General features: G+C 52.7%; 1 protein-coding gene across 2 annotated transcripts in view; it reads left to right on the top strand.

Annotated features, from left to right (window-relative positions):
- The window catches only part of thada (THADA armadillo repeat containing), an 80,894-nt gene extending 59,482 nt beyond the window's left edge, over nucleotides 1-21,412 (top strand). For both annotated transcript variants that reach the window (XM_064317958.1, XM_064317959.1), the window contains 8 exons: nucleotides 572-654; nucleotides 7,191-7,552; nucleotides 8,757-8,881; nucleotides 10,042-10,114; nucleotides 11,306-11,462; nucleotides 11,966-12,097; nucleotides 20,009-20,178; nucleotides 20,400-21,412. In XM_064317958.1, coding sequence (XP_064174028.1) covers nucleotides 572-654; nucleotides 7,191-7,552; nucleotides 8,757-8,881; nucleotides 10,042-10,114; nucleotides 11,306-11,462; nucleotides 11,966-12,097; nucleotides 20,009-20,178; nucleotides 20,400-20,738 — 1,441 coding nt within the window. In that variant the 3' untranslated portion in view covers nucleotides 20,739-21,412. The remainder of the gene's footprint in view (nucleotides 1-571; nucleotides 655-7,190; nucleotides 7,553-8,756; nucleotides 8,882-10,041; nucleotides 10,115-11,305; nucleotides 11,463-11,965; nucleotides 12,098-20,008; nucleotides 20,179-20,399) is intronic.
- The last annotated feature ends 1,317 nt before the right edge of the window (nucleotides 21,413-22,729 follow it).

Genomic DNA, 22,729 nt, shown 5'->3' on the forward strand with positions numbered 1-22,729 from the left:
GGGGCAGAAGGATGCAGAGTGAAACCCTGTGACCTCAGCAGAGCCGCAGTGTGGTGTCAGGCCACACACTGTCCTCCTGTTCTCCCGCACGCCCCCCGGACACCAAGCCGCACTACGGCAACACCCCCACGTGAGGCCTGTCGATCCCCCGCAGCCCCCCCGCGGTCCCCCGCGGCCACCTCGGCCCCGTGACCCCCCCCTGTCCTGGAATAGCTTCCCCCTCAGTCGGGCTTTGTCCGGAACGCAGGCCCCTCCGGCGACTGTGCCCCCGCCCTGGGAATCCGGCCTATGTCGATTTGCACAGCTCCCGACGCAGTGGGTCAAAGCGCATTCACCTCCCCATCTTCCTGTGCGCGTTACCGTGCAGCCATGCACTGCAGCGCTTCTCAACGCCGCATGTCTGCTGCGTCACTACGGCAGCAACGTGGACGTGTGATATTCTGTCTCTCTCTCTTTCTCTTTTCTGTACATTACGTAGATGCACCTAGATGAAAATAGCAATTATAATAATGACGTGATTATGTTATATCTCTGTCTCCGTCTCTTTCTCCTTTTCTCTGCGTTTCTCCAGGCGGAACCCGTGTCTGGTGACGCGAGCGGCTTTCTTGGACCTCCTGATGAGTCTGTGCGGTTCGGTCTTGGGCTCAGCTGTGGGTAGGTTGTTCTGGGCCTGGGCTGTCTTTGTTTTCGTGGGGTGTTGGGCAGGCATGTTGGCCAGGTGAGGTCCCATTGCATGTGTCCAGTGGAACAGACGGTGCTCAGTACCAGCTACAGGTCTGGTGGATTCTTTTTTTTTTTCTCTGAAGGAAAAGTGTTTTTCGGTACATAAAGGAAAAGGCTGATGAAAAGGCTAAATATATTAATGTAATTATTCTGTTTTGTTTTCTTTGTGGGACAGTGGGTGGCCCTCGGTGATGGCCTCTGACATCCACCTCTCTAAATCCGCTCAGGAAAACATCTTCAAACTTTGTTCACAGAAATGTTAGTCTTTCCTCAGCTTAGAAAAACATTTAAACATATGGGGGGGGGGGGAGAGAGCGGGGGGGTGGGAACCTTCATAATGGAAGAATGCCCGACCGGAGCCAAATAGCAGACAAATGGCATGATTGTGTTTGTGACCCAGTTTAAATTGGAGATGGTGCGTATTTGAGGTCCATGTGCCGAACACATGCGAGTGTGTGATGGAAACGTTTAAGACAAGCCTGCATTCACAAACGCCCGCTCTGGCTTACGTAACCAGCCAGGCACAAACACATAAAATTTCTTCGTGCTGCAATTCAGCAGTGACCCCCCCCCCCCCCCCATCCTTCTGGCTTCCTCCCCCCACTCCTGGAGAGGCGAGAGGGGAATGGAGAGATCGGGGTGGCTGCTGCTCTGGAGGAACAGCTCCACCAGAAAAGGCAGAAATAATAAAAAGAAAAGAAAAAACAGCCCTGAAAAGCAAACAGAGGGCAGCAGACCCCAAGTCGGTCTTTTTTTTCACTTTTACTGGAATTATCCCTTGAGGTGGAGCTGCAGTTTTATTGGATAGTTCCTGCACACGCTCACATCTCTGTGTGCTGGTCTCAGAGGGAGAGAGGGAGCGAGGTGAGGGAGGAGCCGTCTGTCTCTCTATCGATCTCCCAGCACTCTCGTCATTTCAAATATGTTATATACACCGCTGCTGTGCCTTAGCTATCAGTTACATTATGTACAACCTGCTGTAGCTTAGCTTTCAAATGCATTGTATGCACCACTGCTTCCAAATACATTATACAAACCATATCCTTATCTTTATGTGCACCACTGTAAGCTAGCTATCGAATGCATTTCTCCTCTTGTGTAACTTAGCTTTCTAATGCAGTAAAACTGCTATGACCTCAGTTTTCAAATTCAGCGCAGTGAGCCTGTTTCTGCTGGCAGTGGTTTTTGACGAGGTACCAAGGCCTGTTCTCTGAAAGTAGATCTTTGTTTCAGTTTATAGTTATGATGTAGAATCCAGGAGTAAGAAAGTGCTGCACTGAAGAAAATTAATTTTGTTTAAAAAAAAAAGCGTTTGAAAACGAGCCACCTGAACTCTTTCCCCCACTCGTATACACGCACTCACTCACTCACACACACACACACACTCACACGCACTCACTCACACACACACTCACACACACATTTCTGGAGAGGATGTGGCTTGTAAAGAGTGTTTAGCCTCTGCAGGCCCAGGTGCTGTTCCTGGCTTTGATTCACCGGTTCAGTATTAATTCTTGGGAAGAGATCCCTGAAACCCCAGGGCCTCACTGTGTACACAGAACCCGACTCATATAGACCCACCAGAACCCGACTCATATAGACCCACCAGAACCCGACTCATATAGACCCACACCAGAACCCGGCTCATACACACCCACACCAGAACCCAGCTCATACAGACCCACACCAGAACCCGACTCATATAGACCCACCAGAACCTGGCTCATACAGACCCATACCAGAACCCAGCTCACACAGACCCACACCAGAACCCGACTCATATAGACCCACCAGAACCCGACTCATATAGACCCACCAGAACCCGGCTCATACAGACCCACCAGAACCCGACTCATATAGACCCACCAGAACCCGACTCCTACAGACCCACCAGAACCCGGCTCATACAGACCCACACCAGAGCCCGACTCATACAGACCCACACCAGAACCCAACTCATACAGACCCACACCAGAACCCAACTCATACAGACCCACACCAGAACCCGGCTCATACAGACCCATACCAGAACCCAGCTCACACAGACCCACACCAGAACCCGACTCATACAGACCCACACCAGAACCCAACTCATACAGACCCACACCAGAACCCAACTCATACAGACCCACACCAGAACCCAGCTCATACAGACCCACACCAGAACCCAGCTCATACAGACCCACACCAGAACCCAACTCATACACACCCACACCAGAACCCGACTCATATAGACCCACACCAGAACCCAACTCATACAGACCCACACCAGAACCCAGCTCATACAGAGACCCACACTGGGAGCATGGAGGGGGGGTGTCCTGCAGGGAAAGCACTTTATTTCAGTCTTCCTGCAGGAGCAGCGGCAGAGCAGAGCTGGTCTGGAGCGCTCGCCTGCCGTCTGGCTTTTGTTTTCCACAGCCTGTAATGAGGTTGGGCCTGATTTAAAATCCAGCGCGCTGGAGCTGAGCGGTGTGCGCACTGCTGTGTGAGCGTGTGCACGCGTGTGCACAGGCGTTCGGTTTTATGCGTTTGTTTTTGTCTCTGTGTGTGCATGTGTGATCGTGCCTGCCTGCGTGCGTCTGATTTGTGTGTGTTTGTGTGTGGTTGAAGAGGCTGGTGATTGTTCTGTTTTACTACCTTGGTGTGTGTGTGCGTGTGCGGTTGAAGAGGCTGGTGATTGTACTGTTTTACTACCTTGGTGTGTGTGTGTGTGTGTGTGTGTGTGTGTGTGTGTGTGCACAGTTATACAGGCTGGTTGGTAACTGTGCTGTTTTACTGCCTTGGCCTGTAGGGCTTCTCTTTTCCATTCCCTGCTCTATGGAGTGCTGTTGTCTCCTTTGTAGTTCTGCTTTGTTTTGGTAGAGTGTGAGAAATGATCCCTGTCCTCGTCTGTGGCTATCTATAAAACAGTCACTGCCCCGCCCTGCAGAGAATCCAACCGGCAACCTTCTACCCAACACAGCCCCCACCCCTCTTCCCCAACACAACACACACTCTTCAACTCTGTGCTTATGCATTCATCACAGAATGGCCTGGTCCACATAATGGGAAGCGTCCATTTTTCCTCTCACACTTTTTCTTACTGACACAAAGCCTCATATTAGCTGATGGTAGTGGTATGCGTCATAGCGCTGTAGAAAGGGTTGATCGGTCATCGCACGCGTTCGCTTGCTGGGCTGGCGTTGAGTGGCCTTGATCGATATCCGTTCTTCCATGTATCTCGCGCACACACACACACACATACACACACAACCACACACACACAACAATATACACATACTTCCATCAGGCCAGATAGTCTGCCCATACGACTTGATGTACTGCGCTTTATTGAATCAGCCCTTTTGATTGTAAAAAGGCAGAACATCGGTCCCATTAATTCCAGCGTGCGGAACATGGAACCGTGCGCAGTCAACAGCGGCAGGTTCTCCAAACACGCTCCTTCAGAGCCGGCCTGCTTTTAAGATGTTTGGAGACCGAGCGAGAGGAAGCGGGGTGAGGCTTTTTACAAGCCATTAATGAACGCCACATTTTATTTTCGGCCATTTTGTGTGTCACAGAAGCGGCCCCGCCGTCGTTTGGGGCGTTTGGATCTACGCACTGGCTCGTCTGGGATGGCTGTGGCGGGCTGTGCGAGGTTTCGCGTGGAAGCTCTGTGAATTTTATTTATTACCTTTGACTTGGCGGTTTGTTTTGGCTCCCAGGTATGCGTCTGTCAGCTCGCTGTCTGGGGTGACGCAGCTTCCCCCTCCTGAATACCCCCTGCCCGTAACCTGCGCCGCGTGATCGTAAAACACTGCCCTCCCCCTCCCCTCAGAGACACGCCTACACACACGCACACACTCTGTCATTTACTCTGATACACTCATTCACACACTCACAATCTCATTCACACATACGCTCACTCACACACTCACGCACAAACTCACTCAGTCACACACACACCAGCTCATGCACTCTGCCACAAACACACATACACACACACACACACACACACACATCAGCTCATGCACACTGCCACAAACACACACACACACACACACAGACTCACTCTCACAAACATACTCACTCGCTCACTTGCATGGATGCACACAGGCAGACACATGTACGGTCACACACAGGCTCGTTCCCCTAGCAGCTCCTGGCAGAGCTGGATCCTGAGTGGGCGTGCTGTGCGTTTGGAGGCGGGTACAGGTAGGGTGACCCCACGGCTGTCCGGTCGTCTGGACCGTAACACGTTACCCCCCCGTGGACCCATTACCCGTGGGATGGGCTGCGTGAGGCCATTGCCCTGACTGGCGGGAAATAAGGGAAAAACATCGATAAATGAGCAGGCGAAAGAGCGCATGTGAGCTGCTCTGTGCTGATTGGCCTCTCCTCTGGGTCAGGCTTTTAGTTTGTCTGTTTTTATTAAAGAAAGCGCTCTCACAAAGACACCACCAGGCACCCCCCCCTTCCCCACCCCCCCTCACTCCTGGCACCGCCCGTCCTTCAGAGAGACTGCTTTCATTTCCTAAATGAATCATGGCTGTGGCCTCCAGCCTCTCTGGAGGCACAGCTGTTTTAATAAAGACCATTATGCAAACAGGCTAACACTCGTAATTATGTTTTTAGCGTCGCAGAGGTCTGGACGCAGTTGAAAGGGGGAGAGTGTTTGGGCTGTCTTGGCGTTTGACTTGATTCCTCTCCCAGCGGCTTTCGCTCAAATTGATTTGGCTGTTCTCGGTGGACTGAGGGTGCTGTGCGTGTGTGTGCCTGTGTGTGCGTGCGTGCGTGCGTGTGTGTGTTGGAGCACGCACAGCGCCGCGGGGCGCATTTTTTCGGGTTTTTAGCACTAACGAGGACACCGCGCCGATGAGCGAAAGCCCCCAGTCACACCCCAGTGCCCCGCCCAGTGCCCTGATAGCGGTCCCGGGGAAGAGCACCGCTGTTATTCTAATAATCGTCCCGATCACCATCATTACCGCCATTACGGCCATTATGGTGATTATTGGACCAGCATTAGGACGATGGGACGGCGACTGCAGGGTTGTGGAGACTTTGAGGATCAGGTTCCTGTGTAACCCAGAACCCCCCGCTCTGGAGGAATGTGTGATTATGCCCCCCCCCCGCCTTTGTTGAGGTTTTGTTGAGTGGCGCTCAGGGCGAGATTGAATTGCCGGTTTTGGGAGGTGCGTGTTAAACTAATTGAGTTGGCCGTGAAAAAGGCCCTGTGAGAAAGTTTTGGGGGCCAGGTTAGGGGGCTGGCGGAGGGTTCTGTTACCGATGGCTGGCTCGGAGACTCGGTGCGACTCTCCTGCGGGCAAAGCCTCGGAAACGGGGGGAGTGGAGGGGTGGAGGGGGGGTGGTGGGGCGGGGGGTGGCAGCTAAGGTTGGTGTAGGGTAGAGACTGAGAGTCTCTTGGGGTGATGAGAGTACGGGACACAGTGCGTATATTTTGGGATTGGATTCAGGGAGGTGGGGCACTGTGTGTTTGCGTTGTTCAGGAGAAAGTGGTGAGTTGATTGTATGCGTGGACTTTGGGGGCAGAGAATTGCCCCATGGGGTCCAGTAATGTACAACAACAGGTCACGAGATCTCATGAGGCCCAAGAGATGAGCTGACAACCTTGGTCCTCAAAACATTGGCAGAACGTTCAGAAAACACGTTTTGTCTTGTATTTCTTGTATTTTAAGTAAGAGCACATCCTTGGAGTTAAAAAATAAATAAAAAAAAAAAAAAACAATAAATCCATTTACAATGTTTAGCAAATCTGCTATTTCTAGATTTTGATTTAGAAGATTCTTAAAAAAGCACTGTAGACACATCCTCCATGATCTCTTCCACGATAATTGTAAGCCTGGATACGGCATGCCTCCTACTTTCCTCTGAGTTATCGTCTGAACTTGTTTGAAGCAATAAATATGTTCTAAGACCGTTTGTGGGTTCTCATCGTAATATCTCGCAGGCAAAACATGAAAGCCTAACCGGAATGTTCCTCAACCTTCTAGAGACGTTTTGGCTTAGCTGGGGAGGCGGACCTGTTGCCCTTAAAGCGTGAAACGGGCCCTGGCTGTGCGCTCTGGAGCGCGTGGACCGGCCCCGGCTCTCTGATTCATTCCCCGTCTGTAGATAAGACTGCACTCTTGGCCCTGACTCCAGCCTCCTGTAGACGCTCTGTCTGTAGTGCGCAGAGTGTGTTTTTCTTCCCAGCATTCTTGGCTGATTTAGGCTGAGCTCGGCCGTTTTCAGACACGCCGTAAATGGTTCAGATGAAGGCTCGACTTGTGTGTGTGTGTGTGTGTGTGTCTGTGCGTGGGAGCAAGCATATGCATGAGTGTGCATGAATGTGTGTAGGAGAAAGTGCCCGTGTGTCAGAATGTGTGTGTGAGAGTATGCGTGAGTGAGTGAATATGTGCTGTATAAGTGGGTGTGCGAGAGAGATGGCAGGTCGTCCTGTTGTGATTTTGGATGATCTCTCCCAGATCCCGAGCTGACGGCGCTCTGTGAGGAGACGCTGGAGGTCCTGACCGACTCTGAGCTCCTGGCCCCCGACGGCCCGGTGGCCGTGACGGGCCCCGGGGCCACGCAGTACCTCCAGAGCCTGGCGCGGGTGGCGGCCAGCGCCAGCACGGAGGACCCGGAGCTGTGGGGGGCCGGGTCGCGAGGACCCCGCATCCTGGGCTGTCTGCTGCAGTGCCCGCAGTACGAAGTCCGCAATCTGGCCCTGGAGGCGGTCCTGAGGAGGCTGGAGAGGGCCGCGGACACGCCCGGCGACCCGGGCCCCGCCCACTACTCCTTCACCAGCATGGCTCTGCATGAGAGACACCCCCAGTGTCTGACCAAGGCGAGCATCCCCACGCACAACGCACATCCCACACATGAGGGCGAGCCGGCTGAGCAGCAAGCCTGTTTACCGTAATATCATGCGAGCATTTGGCAAAGAGCTCGTAGCTTTTTAGCTCTGCGGTCCTGGTCATTAAGCTATATTAAGCTGTCAGAACACTTGATTACTGGGAAATTTTTTTCTTAGTATTTATAAAAAGCAGGTTTATGATGCAGCATGTTGTTCAGGCAGCGGAATGTTAGGGTACCTCCTCTGAGTAACGGGGGGTGGGGTTAGGAGTGAAATGCCCCCCCCTCTGGGTGTCTGCATCCAACACAACATTTTGGAGATAGCTAGGCCAAGTTCAACAGTGGCACAAAGGGTGTTTTGGAGGCACAGAACTCGGTAAAGCACTGGCACTGGGTCCCAGCGGGAGGACCCCGTGTTCCAGAGTTCTGGAATGTTCTGGAATGCCCCCCCCTCCCCCCTCCACCCCAACACTACAGGGGGTGGAAGCACGACTGATGTGGTCGGTGAAGGACATGCCTGGCGTGCGTGCCGGTGTGTGTTAGCGGTGTGAGTCGCGGCTCTTTGAGTGGGGGGGGGGAGGGGGGTTTGCGCTCATTAGAAGCCCTGTAAACCTGTCCCCGGCTCCGCGCGCGCACAGACAGGGGGAGCAGGAGCTGCAGCCGGCCCAGCTGCGCAGTACCCCTTTAATATCTGTTTGAAACATAATCACACGCGGGGGCCACAGAAGCTATTAAATGTGCTCCGGTCCTCTCCGCCGTCCATGAAGGGGCTTATTTAAGGCTTTAATAACAGGTTCGCGCTTTCTCCAAAAAATAATAATCATCGAAATATGCGGCAAGAATGTAAACACCCATTTGAGCGGCCTGCGCTGTGTGTTAGAAAGCCAAGCGTGTTTTGGGGAAGAAAGCAGCCCTTTCATTTGTGAGTTCCTGCTGCAGATCCTCGTTAAAGGTGGAACTGGCTCTGCTAGCACACAGTGCCGTAGCGCAGTAAGACAATAACAATAATGGGTGAAGGCGCTTTGTGTCCCCCTCTCGTTCTGTGTCCTCCCCCTCTCTGATTCCTAGTCCCCCTCTCTGATTTCGTCCCCCTCCCCCTCATTTTAGGTTCCCCTCCCCTCGTTTTGTGTCCACCCCTTCTCCTTTCGTGTCTCCCTCTTTTTGTGTATGCTGACGGGGGTGTCTGCTTTCCCCAGGTACTGCAGGTGCTGTCTGGCCTCCCTTGGTCCTCTGTGCTGCCCTGGAGGGACGGGACGAGGGCACTGACCAATGAAGAGGCTCTGACCTGGCTAATGACATTGGCCGAGGACTCAGTTCACAGGTGAGTGCCATTTTCTGATTGGATAAGAAGGTAGTACGGCAGCCGTTGCCCTCAGTGACAGTAGTCCACTGTACTGTAGGTTTATTTCTGCCTTCATTGCAAAGCGCCCAAAACGGATATGGGTCTGCCAGTCACATATGTAATGTGAATGTTGAAAATGACACAAGAAGGTATGAAAGCCTATTTATCAAGCACACAGTTAGGACTGACAGTGTGTAAATAACACACTGAGTGCGTAGTGTTACCTGCCATGGCCACCTATTAGCAGGTGTGTGGCCTACATTTCATCAGATCACTCCGGGGTTGGGGGGTGGTGCTGCTTTTGCGTCCGACTGCTCTTCTGTTATCCTTCTCTGTTATTCTCTCTCTCTCTCATGCTCTGTTTTTCTCACGCCCTCTCTCTCGTGCACTTTCTCTCTCTCTCTCTCGCACTTTCTCTCTCTCTGTTGCTCTGTCTTCCTCTCTCCTGGGGTTTCGTCCCCCCAGGCCCGCAGTAATGCTGCAGGCCTGGAACACGTCCCGACTTTAAACGTGACCGCACACATGAGGGCAGGCCTCGCCGGAGACCGTAAGACCCGGGCTCCGGTGCAGATAGCGGGAGGTCGGCTCTGGTGTTCTTTACCGCCGTCTGCAGCCGGGCGGAGTCTCCGTTCGCGGAATGCCTGGTGCGCCTTGGACATAGCGGCGTGCGTGGGGTGTATGGTGTGTGTGGGGTGTACGGTGTCGTGGGCGTAGCAGTGTGTGTAGCGGCGTGCATGGGGGTGTAGCGGTGTGTGTGGGGTGTAACGGTGTGCGTGGGGGCGTAGCAGTGTGTGTGGGGTGTAGCAGCGTGTGTGGGGCGTAGCGGTGTGTGTGGGGCGTAGCAGCGTGTGTGGGGGTGTAGCAGTGTGTGTGGGGTGTAGCAGCGTGTGTGGGGTGTAGCAGTGTGTGTGGGGTGTAGCAGTGTGTGTGGGGTGTAGCAGCGTGTGTGGGGTGTAGCAGCGTGTGTGGGGTGTAGCAGCGTGTGTGGGGTGTAGCAGTGTGTGTGGGGTGTAACGGTGTGTGTGGGGCGTAGCAGCGTGTGTGGGGCGTAGCAGTGTGTGTGGGGGCGTAGCGGCGCGCTGTGTCCCGCGGTGCTCTGTGTGGGGTAACGTTGGCTCTGCCGCTTGTCTGTGTGACAGCGTGGAGCTCCACTGCGCCGCCCTCGCCCTGCTGTCCCGGCTGATGGTCCGCCTGATGGAGACCGCCCCCCAGGTAAGCCCCTCCCCCGGCGCGGTCCACTTACTGTAACGCTCCCCTCCCTCCCCCCCCCACCCCACCCCCAGGCTTTAATGTGTCTCGCAGTACCGAGCAGGATGACAGATGGAGTCTTCACTTACCATAGGCCCCGCTCACAGATGGAGAAATATATCTGTTTATTTCACGGCGAGTGGATTTACGGAGGGGGAGAAAGAGAGAGAGCATTGTGACAACGCCAGCGGGACAGAGGTTTAGATGAGTCAGAGGATGCTGGAAAGAGACTTTTTTTCTCTCCTTTACAGTGTGGGATTATACAGTACATATTTCACTGACATGCTGAAATGACTCAACGGGGCAGTGTGTATTTAAACGTGGTTATTATTCATCAGATCTTTTTTCCATATTATAGAAACGTATAATTCACCAATGTCCCAAACACACTGTCTCCATGTATGTTAAAACTTGTGTATTTATGCATAAATATCTGTAATTGCTTGGTTTTTTTTCATTTTCTGGATGGACAGGCGGATATATTAAGGATACTTAGTAGTCCTTCGGTACATCTGATTGGATACATCTCATCTGACACATACACACTTGGATACTAACTTTCATATGCATACACCGCCCTTGAATGTACTGTCTCACTCACACAAATGCACAGAGAGACAGACTGAGAGACTGTGAGACAGAGACGCATTCCCTTTGTCCCTGGCTGGCTGCTTTTTGGGAGCTGAGAGATGAGTTGAGCAGATGTGCTCACTGTTTCAGCTCCCTCTAAATCTGCTCTCGAATGGCCAGCAGTGCTTTGGCCTGTTGCCATTGGAGACCTGTAGGCATTATGCAGCCTTCAGGACTGGGCCCCAATCAGGCACACTGGTGTGCAGTCTATGGTAGTTAGTCCCAATCAGGCACATAGGTGTGCAGTCTATGGTAGTTAGCCCCAATCAGACACATAGGTGTGCAGTCTATGGTAGTTAGCCCCAATCAGGCACATAGGTGTGCAGTCTATGGTAGTTAGCCCTGTGAATGTGTCACTGTTACGTTAAGTGTTTATGTCCCTGTGGCACTGCAGGAAAGTGGCTGTATAGTCACTAGTAGTGTGTTTACCTAGCGGATGTATGTATTAGTGTCAGTGCTGGTCAGTTGACTCTCGTAGGGGAAGTGTGTGTTATGATATGCGTTCCTCTGACCTGCCCTTTAAAGGGCAGAGGTGTGGCTGCAGTGTCTATCCTGAGTCGCTGGGGGGCGTTGGTGAGCAGGTGCTGCAGTGAGGAGCAGCCAGAGGAGGTGAAGCTGACGGCCGCAGAGGTCCTGGTTAAGGCCATGCCCAGCCTGCTGGCCAGCCCCACCCTACCCCTGGGTGAGTCGCTCTGTGCGTGTGTGTGTGTGTTGTGTAACAGTGTTTTATCTCTGTGGGTTTCAGGTCTGTGTGACACGGTGATGTGTGTCTGTGTGTGTTGTATAACGGAGTTTTATCTGTGTGTATCAGGTCTGTGTGAGACGGTGTGTGTGTGTGTGTGTGTGTGTGTTGTGTAACGGTGTTTTATCTCTGTGTGTATCAGGTCTGAGGGACGCGGTGGTGTATGTGTGTTGTGTAACAGTGTTTTATCTGCGTGTCTCAGGTGTGTGTGTGTGTGTGTATGTGTGTTGTGTAACGGTGTTTTATCTCTGTGTGCATCAGGTCTGTGTGAGACAGTGGTGTATGTGTGTTGTCTAACGGTGTTTTATCTCTGTGTGCATCAGGTCTGTGTGAGACAGTGGTGTATGTGTGTTGTCTAACAGTGTTTTATCTCTGTGTGCATCAGGTCTGTGTGAGAGTGGTGTATGTGTGTTGTGTAACAGTGCTTTATCTCTGTGTATCAGGTGTGAGGGACACAGTGGCTCTGTGGCGTAGCCTCTTCATGCTGCTGCAGGATGAGGACCTCGATGTGAGAGACAGAGCGTCTGAATTTACCGCCACCGTCCAGACACAGCTGCTCCACAACAAATACGCAGGTACCGCACAGTACAGCACCTCACCACACGCTCACACACACACAGGCACACGCACACACTCTCTCACCCACGCTCACACACACACAGACACACTCTCTCACCCACACAGGCACACACACACACACACAAACACACTCTCTCACCCACACATGCGCACACACTCTCTCACCCACGCTCACACACACACAGGCACACACTCTCTCACCCACACAGGCACACACACACACACACACACGGACACACTCTCTCACCCACGCGCACACGCGCACATGCGCACACAGGCCTTGCTGCGTTGCATTACGCTCCTTCACAGTGCCAGGGTGCGGGGCATAATGGTAGTTTGTAAGGAGGAAGTTGTCAGATGGTGAGTGATGAGCCCCTGGTGTGTTTCACTGCTGCAGAATGCAGTTAGCGGTGGCGTCTCTGTCACACGCGAGGCGGTGGTGGGGTAGTGGGGGTGGGAGGGCGGTCTACGCTTCCCAGCAGCACTGGGTCCAGTAACGGGAATCAGGGTGTTAATTCCTTGCAGGATGCTGCTGTAGGCTCAGAAGGCTCTGCGTATCACTCTGGTGAGCAGCTTTTAGAATTTGGCTTCGGAAACGCGTGTGCTGCCAGAACCCTGCAGATGGAAACATTCACTAGCAGATCTACACTAAAAGGAATGCACCCTAATAGATACTGAAACAGGAACTCACACTCACAAAGATGCATAAACAGGAACATACACTCACAAAGATAAATAAACAGGAACTTACTAACAAAGATTCACAAACTGGAACACAAACTAACAAAGATACATAAACAGGAGCACACACTAATGAAGATACATAAACAGGAATTTACTAACGAAAATGCACAAACCAGAACACAAACTAACAAAGATACATAAACAGGAACTTACTAACAATGATTCACCAACAGGAACTCACCCTAACAAAGATACACCAACAGGAACACACACTAACAAAGATACACAAACAGGAACTTGCACGAACAAAGATACACAAACAGGAACACACACTAACAAAGATACACAAACAGGAACTTGCACGAACAAAGATACACAAACAGGAACGCGCACCGACAAAGATACACAAAGTTACTCATACTAACAAAGATACACTAACAGGAACTCACACTTACAAAGATACACAAACGGGAACTCTAACAAAGATACACAAACAGAAACACACTAGCAGTGATATGGAAACAAACGCACAAATAGGAATTTGCATACTGAAATACTACTACTTAAACCCATCTCATTCAGAAACACTACCACAGCCCCCGTGTCCCTCCTTATGCTCCATGATTGTGTCCACATGATTGTGTGCACAGTTTGGGCCCAGGTTTGTCCAATCTTTGTGTTTGTGACCAAGGCTGTGAACTTCACACTGGAGATGCCGGGGGGAGGGGCGGTAGGGTGGTGGTGGTGTTACATCAAAAACAGGAGGGGGGAGGGGAGGGGAGGGACACAGGACCCTGAGGGCTCAGGGATATTTTTACTGTAACAGAGTAGCAGGCAAACAAGGCCGTTTGTCTTGTGAGAGACAGACCGTGGCAATAAGCACTGTTCCAGAGACCCCTGTGGCAAAGGTCTCCCAGTCACTGTGTCTGCCCCAGTCTGGGAGTGAAAGGGAGGGGGTCCTCTTACACACTCCAGCCATGGGACAGGGCGGGGGAAGTGTTGGGTTCATCTGGTGTTAAAAGTCAAGTCTTCTGCCTTTGAAATGCGAGTCAGCCGGTGACGCAGAGGTGGGGAGGGTGCAGACGACCTAATTCAACTGTACTGACTGTCAGCGGGACTGTGTGATCTCACCTAACACCTCTGTGTGTGTGTGTGTGTCTGTGTGTCTGTCTGTGTGTCTGTCTGTGTGTGTGTGTGTGTGTGTCCTGGCTGTTGGTGGGCTCGCTCAGTAAACCCATTATGAAAATGAAGCTTGCCCATGTTTGTCACAAATACCCAGAAAAGTCACTCCAAGCAGAAAACATGAGGCCGGCTTTCGGGCTGTCTTTGGGGTTGTCAGTCACTCGGTCCCACACAGCTGTGGGTAGTCATCTCTCCTCTGGATTTACCTGTCCCAGTGCAAACGGGGTCCTGGCTGGGGTCCCGTCTCTCAGTTAGCCTGGGGGGTTATGATCAGGCTTATCGCGATGGTGGGGGGGGGGGGTGTTTACCAACAGAAGAAGGGAGGAGTTCCTCTCGCCTGTTTTGTGTTAAATCAGACGCAGGGCTGGCCTCCCCGCCCGCAGTCGTGGTCTGGCTCACACTGGGGGCATTGTCAGGGGCCGGAGGAATAATCCGATTTAACACGTCTCAGGAATAACTGGATGCAAGCGGCGTTTGAGGGGGAAACCGGTCTGCCGCTTCCCGTGTCCCGCGGGCCCGTGTAACGCAGTTTGAGGCGGGCGTGTTCCCGGGGAAGCGCTCCGCCGTTGCTAACGCACTTATGAACGCCTCGGGAACTCGAGCCTCTTTTCCTCCTCCCCTCCCCTTCCTGAGGTTTCAGTCTCGCCTCGCTAACTTCCCCAAATTCCGCTCAGCAGACTCATCATAGAGAGAGCGGGAGAGAGGGAGGGAGGGAGAGAGGGAGAGAGGGAGAAAGGAGGGACAGAGAACTTGGACCCGAAAGATGTTACAGAGCGTAGTTTGAACACAGATTCGGTTACGTGTGTGTAGTCTGCATTACCGCTGCCTGTCATCAGACCGCTGCTGTAGTGAGGGTTACGACCCGAGGCCTTCGTCAGAGGCTGCGTGCCCGCTTCAGTGTGCGGGCTCCTCTCCGGTGTGCGTTCCCCCTCTGGTCTGCGTTCCCCCTCTGGTCTGCGTTCCCCCTCTGGTCTGCGTTCCCCCTCCGGTCTGCGTTCCCCCTCCGGTGTGCGGGCCCCCCTCCGGTGTGCGTTCCCCCTCTGGTCTGCGTTCCCCCTCTGGTCTGCGTTCCCCCTCTGGTCTGCGTGCCCCCTCTGGTCTGCGTGCCCCTCTGGTCTCGTGCCCTCTGTCTCGTTCCCCCTCCGCGCGTTCCCACCTGGTCTGCATTCCCTCCGGTTCTCCTCGTCTGTTCCCTCCGTGTGGGGCCCTCCGTGTCGTTCCCTCCGGTTGGGCCCTCCGGTGTGCGGGCTCCTCTCCAGTGTGCGGGGAACACAGTCCGACGCTGAAAGGGCCCAATTAATGCCACTCCAAACGCTCTCCTCCATCCATTTTTTTGGTGGGGGGGTGGGGGGTGGAGGTTGTTGAAATATTGGAAGGCCTTGTGCAAGGTTTTGGGAAACGAGACGACGGGGTCCCACAGACGGGATTGCGGGGGGCGGGTGGTTGTTGACGGGGTGCTGGCGGCTGCGTTCAGGCAGGCTTAATTAGCAGTAATTGGGCCGGGGAGGACGCCTGAACAGCGGTACTGCGCAGCCTCTGCCCTCTCCGCAGGCAGGGGGGCAGCAGGGTAGAGTCACAGCTGCCCAAACTCCACCTCTGCCTCGCTAAGCAGTCCAGGGCCTGGAGGCCAGCAGCCTGACTCAGGGCAGCCTGACAGGACGGGTCATGGAAACCCTCCTGTAACCTGAACTCAGCCAGCCAGCGTAGGCTACGGGGGATTTTTCATTTTATTTTTGCATCTACCTGATTTACTGCGCTTTCCACTTAATATTTTTTTTTAAATCCGCCTCAGTTTTCGTCCGAGTTTGATGTATGCTGTTTTGCCGCTGTTATTATGATAATTTTTTTTTCCTTTGATTGGTTTTTGTTTTCCAGAAGGTTCCAGTCACGACCGCAGTGATGTCATGGGCTCGTAATGGATATTAATGCGCCCTTCGGCTTGTGTCAGCCTATTTCTTCATGACTCACCGCATTAACATGTAAACCATTTGTGCGGTTCGTTCATTCATCACACCGAATGTTAGTGGGGGCGGGAGGGGTGGGCAGTGGCGGCCCCCGATTTAGCAAAGAAAGGATCGCTCAATCATTAAGCCAGGACATCCTGATTTAGCAAAGCGTGGCTCATTCATTAAACTGGTCTGGAGCTGGTCTAATTTGACCCCTCCTGCCGTGATTGCGAAAGAAATGTCTGACCAGGCACATGGAACAGGGGCATGTTGTGTTGAAATGGCGCACAAGTTTCTCATTAGACCGGTACCGTTTTCTCAGAAGCAGCCCAAAATAGAACAATTTTTGTTGTTTTGGGTCTTTTTTTTTTCACGTGGGGAAATTGCATCACACTGGCAAGCTGGTGTGTCACCTTGGTTACAGTATTCCTCTGCCATCTGCCAGCTCTCTGAGCAGGTGGCAGTGCTTTGCCCCCCCCAGAGAGGTTTTTGTCCTGTGAGTGGGGGGGCCCCACAGGCCCGGCCCGTCTGCAGGCTCCCCAGGCTCCTCCGGTGACTCGCACTTCCTCTCTGCTTAGATCACAGACGTGTGACCGATGACATCACCCGGCTGAGTTTCACTTTTCAGGGCGTGGGGGCCTGGGGTTTGAGTTAGGCAGGCCGTGATATAGGACAGGAGGGTGTGAGGTAGGCACGGGTGAGGGGGCTGTGGAAGGTTTCGGCATGGCCTTGGCTTCACGTGGGCCTCAGGAGGGAGTGTGGGTCGTAAAAACCTGCTTCTCTTTCTCACCCAAACACCTCTCTCTCCCTCCCTCTGTCTGCTTCCTGGCACTGCCGTCACAACAACACAACACCTCCTGCCTGTGAGTGTGTGTGGGTGTGCATGTGCGAGTGTGTGGTTTGTGTGTGTGTGCATGTCCGTGTGTGTGTCTGTGTGCGCGCGAGTATGTGGTTTGTGTGTGTGTGCATGTCCGTGTGTGTGCCGCGGGTGTGTGGTATGGGTGTGTAATGGAGAAACCTGTGGGGGATGGGGGGGTTGAATTAAAAACACGGGGCAAAGGTGGGTGCGTACTCTTAGGGGTGTCTGACCTCCAGCTAAGACCGCATGTCTTCAGGTCTATCTGGAAGGAGCCACAGTCACTCCTGAATTTGGGGGCTCACATGCTTGGCACCACTGCGTTCAGCTGGCGTTCCACCGCCACCTGTTCCGTAAGGGGCGGGGCTAAAGAGGGCGGGGCCCGGTGGGCTTGCAGCTGACAGACAGAGCGCTGCGGTCTGCAGGTACGTTGACCAGGTAAGCACAGGGCAGACCCCTTCCCTCTGATGTGGGGACGTGAATGGGGAAAGGCGTTTGGGTGGGGAGAATACGACTCCTCTGTTAATGTACCCCCTCCCCCCCTCCAAAAAAAAAAAAAACAAGAAAAATCTACGGTGCTTCCCCTTCCTGTGTAGACATGACACGGCGCTGCACAGCCAGATAATAATGGAATGGGTTGTCTGTGCAAGCAGCGTGTGGGGGGGAGGGGGGGTGGTTCGGGGGGGGTGCTGTGAGCCCAGATCTCTCCGATTTCATGGCCCCGACCGTCTCACAAACCTGCTTACCGGCCCCGGACACCCGACACCCCCCAGCTGCCGGGCTGGAGCCTCGGATTTGTCAAACACCAAAGCTCCCTTTTCCTTATTTAATAGTTTTTAATTAGTTCCAGACCAGAGGGCTCCCACAGATCGATTACCAGAATTAACCGTCCTCCTTCCACGGCACGTAGAGTCCGCTGGCTGCAGGAGGGCCGAGCGCTCACGCAGGCCGAGCCCGTCGGCCACAGACGGGGCGGGGCGGGCGGCTTCCACTCCGTCCCGCGCGCTAGCGTCCGATCACGCGCGTGTTTTTGGGTCTGATTGGACACTGGTGGGGAGGCGCGGGGCCCCTGTGGCTCTGGCTGCTGCTCCCCCTCCCTGATCCCGTCCCGTCCCGTCCCGTCCCAGTCCTGTCCCATTCCACACCCCCACTTAAATCACCGCTTCCCGTAAATCCGTTCACTGGCGGGAAAGCTGGGTCTTTTCATCCCTGGGAACAAACGCAGGGGATTAGTCAAAGCAACACACTCACATCAAACACACAGACAAATACACACATCAAACACAAACATGCATGCAAGTACACACACATCAAACATAAACACACAAGCAAATACAAACATCAAATACAAACACATGTACAAATACACATCAAATGCAAATATGCACATTAAACACAAACGCACATACAAATACACACATAAACGCACATACAAATACACACACATCAAATGCGAACACATACAAATACACACATTAAACACAAACGCACATACAAATGCACATACATATACACACACATTACATTCATTAAACACAAACACACATCCAAATACACACATCAAACATACAAATACACACAACAGAAACAGGCATACAAATACACACGCAAAAATCAAACACAGACACGCATACAAATACACACGCTACAAACACACGAATACACACGCATCAAACATGCATACAAACACCAAAAAGCAAATACACATCAAAAACAAACACACAAATACATCAAGCACAAATGCACACATCAAACCACAAACACACACGCAATCGCGCACTCATCAGACACAAACACATGCAAATGCACCCAAATCTAATACAAACTCTTACAAATACACACATGTCAAAAACCAAACAAATACACACACACACACACCCGTTAAGCATGAACAAATACACACACATCAAACGTACAGATACACACTTAGACACACATCAAACGCCCGTCAAACACATGAAGACAGACACATTCACTCACATCAAACACAAGCACACACGCATATCAAGAACACATTAAGCAAACACATGCATCTACACACACACACACACACACACACTATAAAAGTGGGTATGTCAGTTTGTAAGCTGAGGAGAGTCGGGGAAATTGCGTTACCGAAGTGCGAAACCTCAGAACTTTCCGGAATTGAAAACAGCTTGAGTTTCCCATTATGTTTTTAATGTTTGGGTTTGTTGTGTTTTAGAACTTGGACGGGATCCAATGGAAAAGCGTCGGCTTTCGCTCTTATGATGAATGGCCCTGACATCGGAGCTTTGAGAGCTAAGAGATGGGGGGTGTCGAAGGCCTTTGGTGAAGAAAGGACGTGTCACTTGGTTCTCAGCTCTAAATCTCAGCTGAGGCTGTGCAATCAGTGGGTCTCAGTCTGTGTGTGGTTCTGAAATCTCAGGCCCCGCCTGTCCCCTGTTTGGAGTGGGAAAACTGTCGCCTTGCGCTAGCAGGCGGCTAGCCCCCTGTTTGGCAGAGCCTCGTGTGTGAAAGCGGGGGTGGGCGGGACATCCAAAGAGGATGAATGGGCGTAAAGGTGTTTGTCTGCTCACCCGCGCCCGGCAGGCGTAGTCGTTTTGACCGGCAGGTGCTGTTTAAAGGAGGGCGCTCCCGATTGGTGGGGTCCTGTGGTTGCTGTTTCAGCCTGAGCTTCTCGGGCTGGTATCAGGTCAGCGGGGAGGGGGCCGGAGCACGTCGTCACACACGTCCGGGGACACTTTGAAGTCAGAACAACTGGAGCTGTAAACCCCACGGCTGGCAGCCGGCCGGGGAGGCACGGGAAGGCGTCTGTGTGGGAACGCCAGCACCTCTCGGTCGCGCTACTTCCTGTCCCTCTCACCTACCCACTTCCTGTGTGTTTCCATCACCTTTTCACTTCCCGTCTGCTAAGCAGGCCTGCCGCGGCCGTCCTCATATCTCATCAGTGGCAGCTGAGGTATTTGTGTGTGTGTGTGTGTGTGATGTGTACACAAATATGCAGGCGTCTGCTGATGTGTAAGTGTGTGCGTGTGCTTCTGTGAGTTATGGCTCTGTTGAATGACTTCCAGGCCCAGCGTGCAGCGTGCACACGCGAGAGGAGCGATGCATCAATCTCACCCTGGTGCTGTGCATCCATCCTGCTGTTGTGCATGCTGCAGATTGCGAGCAGATTGCAAACTGTGAGACCTGCCTCCTACTGTCCGTTCTGCCGTTTATATGGAACCCCCCCCCCCCCCACTCTTGTTTTGCTCCAGATGTGGCCCCTGCCGCCCTGTGTCCTCCTGTGGCCCTGGACCTGGGGGTGGGGCTCCTGTGCCAGCTCTTGCAGGTGTGGGAGCAGGTGCCCGCGGGCGTTCTGGTGCTGACCGAGTGGCTGCTGGGCGAGGGCGAGCCGGAGGCGGGCGGCGAGGACACATCGCGCCTGGTAATGTGCCCTGTGTGGGCGGCGGGGCAGGGCAGTGCAGGGCAGGGCCGGGCGGGCAGAGGGGGGTAATGGAGAGACGAGAACCGGGAACTCTGCTCATTTTCATCATCTGCTCATTGGTTCATAAATCTGTAATGGACATGTTGTGATTGAGCTCCAGTCAGAGCCCCAGAAAGCTTGCTCAGACGACTCCGCCCCCTTGCTCTTTCCTTCCTTTTCAGGATGAATATGAAGAGGAGTTCCTGTTTGAAAAGGGGGAGCTGAACCTGTGGGCGGAGCCTCTGCGGTGGGCGCGGTTGCTGCACCGACACCTCTTGGCCCTCCTGCGTGTGCCGGGCGTGGCGTCGGGTGTGGCCGGGGCGAGCCGTGCGGAGCTGGACACGCTCAGGACTCTGGCGGGAGACCACGCCCACACCGCCCGGCAGAAGCTCCACGCCCTGCCTCCTCTGCCCCAGTTCTCCTGCACCATCGACCACGCCCGCCTGGACGTGCAGAGGGAGAGAGCGGAGCTCGCCCTGGAGGTTCTGAAGTCCCTGATACCGGCGGCCCAGTCCCATTAGGGTACCCACAACCACCCCCCCACACACACACACACACACATCGGGCCTGTCCTCCAGGCTTACTACAGCCCCGAACCCCCAGAGTGAGAGACTGGCAGACGCACAGAGTCAGTGCCTGACTGACTGGCTGAGTGAGTGACCGCCCGCCAGGCGCTGACGCTGGGATGGTGGTGGGGAATGTGTCTGTGAAGGACTGTGCCAGCTCACAGGGTGATGTTCACTATGAAACTGATGAAACAGCCCAGGTCCTTTCTGCTCAAGTTCTGGAGCCACTAATTACAGGGGGATGCCTCCTCCTCCTGTCAGGGCTTTGAGTCAGTCAGGGGGTGTGCTAGCATGCACACACACACACATGCGCGCACGTGCGCGCACACACACGTGCACATTCACCACCGGTAAGTTATGAGATGCCTGCAGTGCATTTTAACCATCAAATATTGCTTTCTTATGTTTCACTCCCAGTTGACCTGGGGGGATGAATATAATTCTGTTGTACTGTATATGGTGGTCTTAAATAGTGCCTTGCATTAGATTATTTTAGTTGAATAGCATTCATTTTAAAAGGACATTGAGTTTGAGTGGTGCAGAGTGAAACATTATGTTGAAAATACATGCACACACAGGTCCCACTGGTTTTCCCCCGCATAATAAAAAATAAGCTGATTATATCAATATTTTACATGACTGGCGTAGTCTTGAACTTGGGGGGTGGGGGGTGTGCTTGCGCATGTGTGTGTGTGTTTGTGTGTGTGTGTGCGCGCGTACGTGTGTTTGTGCCTGCATGCGTATGTGTATCTGGGGGAGGTCACAGTGATATCTCTGTGTGTATGAGGCATGGGTTTTTTTTGGGGGGGGTGTGGAGGGGGGTGGGGGGGATGTGGTTTCTCGTGAATCTGGTTTCAGGCTTCTCTACTTCAGCCTCCTGCAGTCTCAGCTGAGTGCCCCTAACGCTAAGCCACCATGCACATGGTGAGCTAAAGGACACACATCCTCAGTTTCAAACAAAGAAAAAGAGACTCTTCTGGAACAGCTTCTTTCTACCCCCCACGGCCCCGCCTCGTATTATGATCTAGTCACAGAGCTTCCAAACAGCATTATTAGTTGCTGCTTTATGATACACTGACAGTACACAAAGCTAGAGGAGAACTTTCAGCACGTGTTAAAGACCAAAATTTGGACCAAAGGTTTTGTCATTATTTCATATTAACACATTATGTATGCGTTTACGTGTTCAGAAAAATAAATAACTATTTTTTGGGCCAAGTTCTTCTGTTGTGGTGTTCATCAGCAAAACAAAGTTAACCATTTCATATCTGTTCACCACAGTTTAAGTGCATGTGGTACCAAAGGATTTTGTATTACCTTTTAATTTTGCTGTAAATATTATTTTTTTTGTTGCTCGGTGCATATTTTGCCCTGCATGTTATGTTTATGTTTAAATACTGGCAGTTAAACAGAGATCATGTTGAAATGGCGCTGCTTTTCATGACTGGATGAGGGCATTATTTTTGACTAAGTCCACCTCAGTACTACCACAACCCAAGCTTAGCGTGCTGATGTTTGGTGTCCTGTGATGTCAAGCGAACAGCCTGTGAGTGAGTGTCCTGGTTACTCCTTACTCAGCATAAAAACGCCGCAGCTCACAGACGAGGCTGCGGGCGTTAGTTTATTTACTTACTAACTGCTAGGACCTTTTAAATGCTCTTTTAAATGCCCTCTGAGAAACTCTTTGCCCTCAGCTCTCAGTGTAGGTAACTTCAGAATGAACATATGAGCCTGTAAGGGGGATGGATTTGCCCTTTTAATTAGTAATGTAAGGTGGAGCCTGCCAAGATAACAGCAGCGTATTCATCCCCTGGTGCTGAATTGGGGAGAGCCTGGAAGTGTTCAGCACCTGAAGGTGACTCCGGGGGTGTTGGGGCTGAGTTTTCTCTTGGTGTGAGTGGGTGGACACTGCGGCTCTGAGGTTTCCAGCTCTGAATGTGGAAAAC

The sequence above is a fragment of the Anguilla rostrata genome, chromosome 18 (assembly GCF_018555375.3).
Source record: "Anguilla rostrata isolate EN2019 chromosome 18, ASM1855537v3, whole genome shotgun sequence".
NCBI classification, from domain to species: domain Eukaryota; kingdom Metazoa; phylum Chordata; class Actinopteri; order Anguilliformes; family Anguillidae; genus Anguilla; species Anguilla rostrata.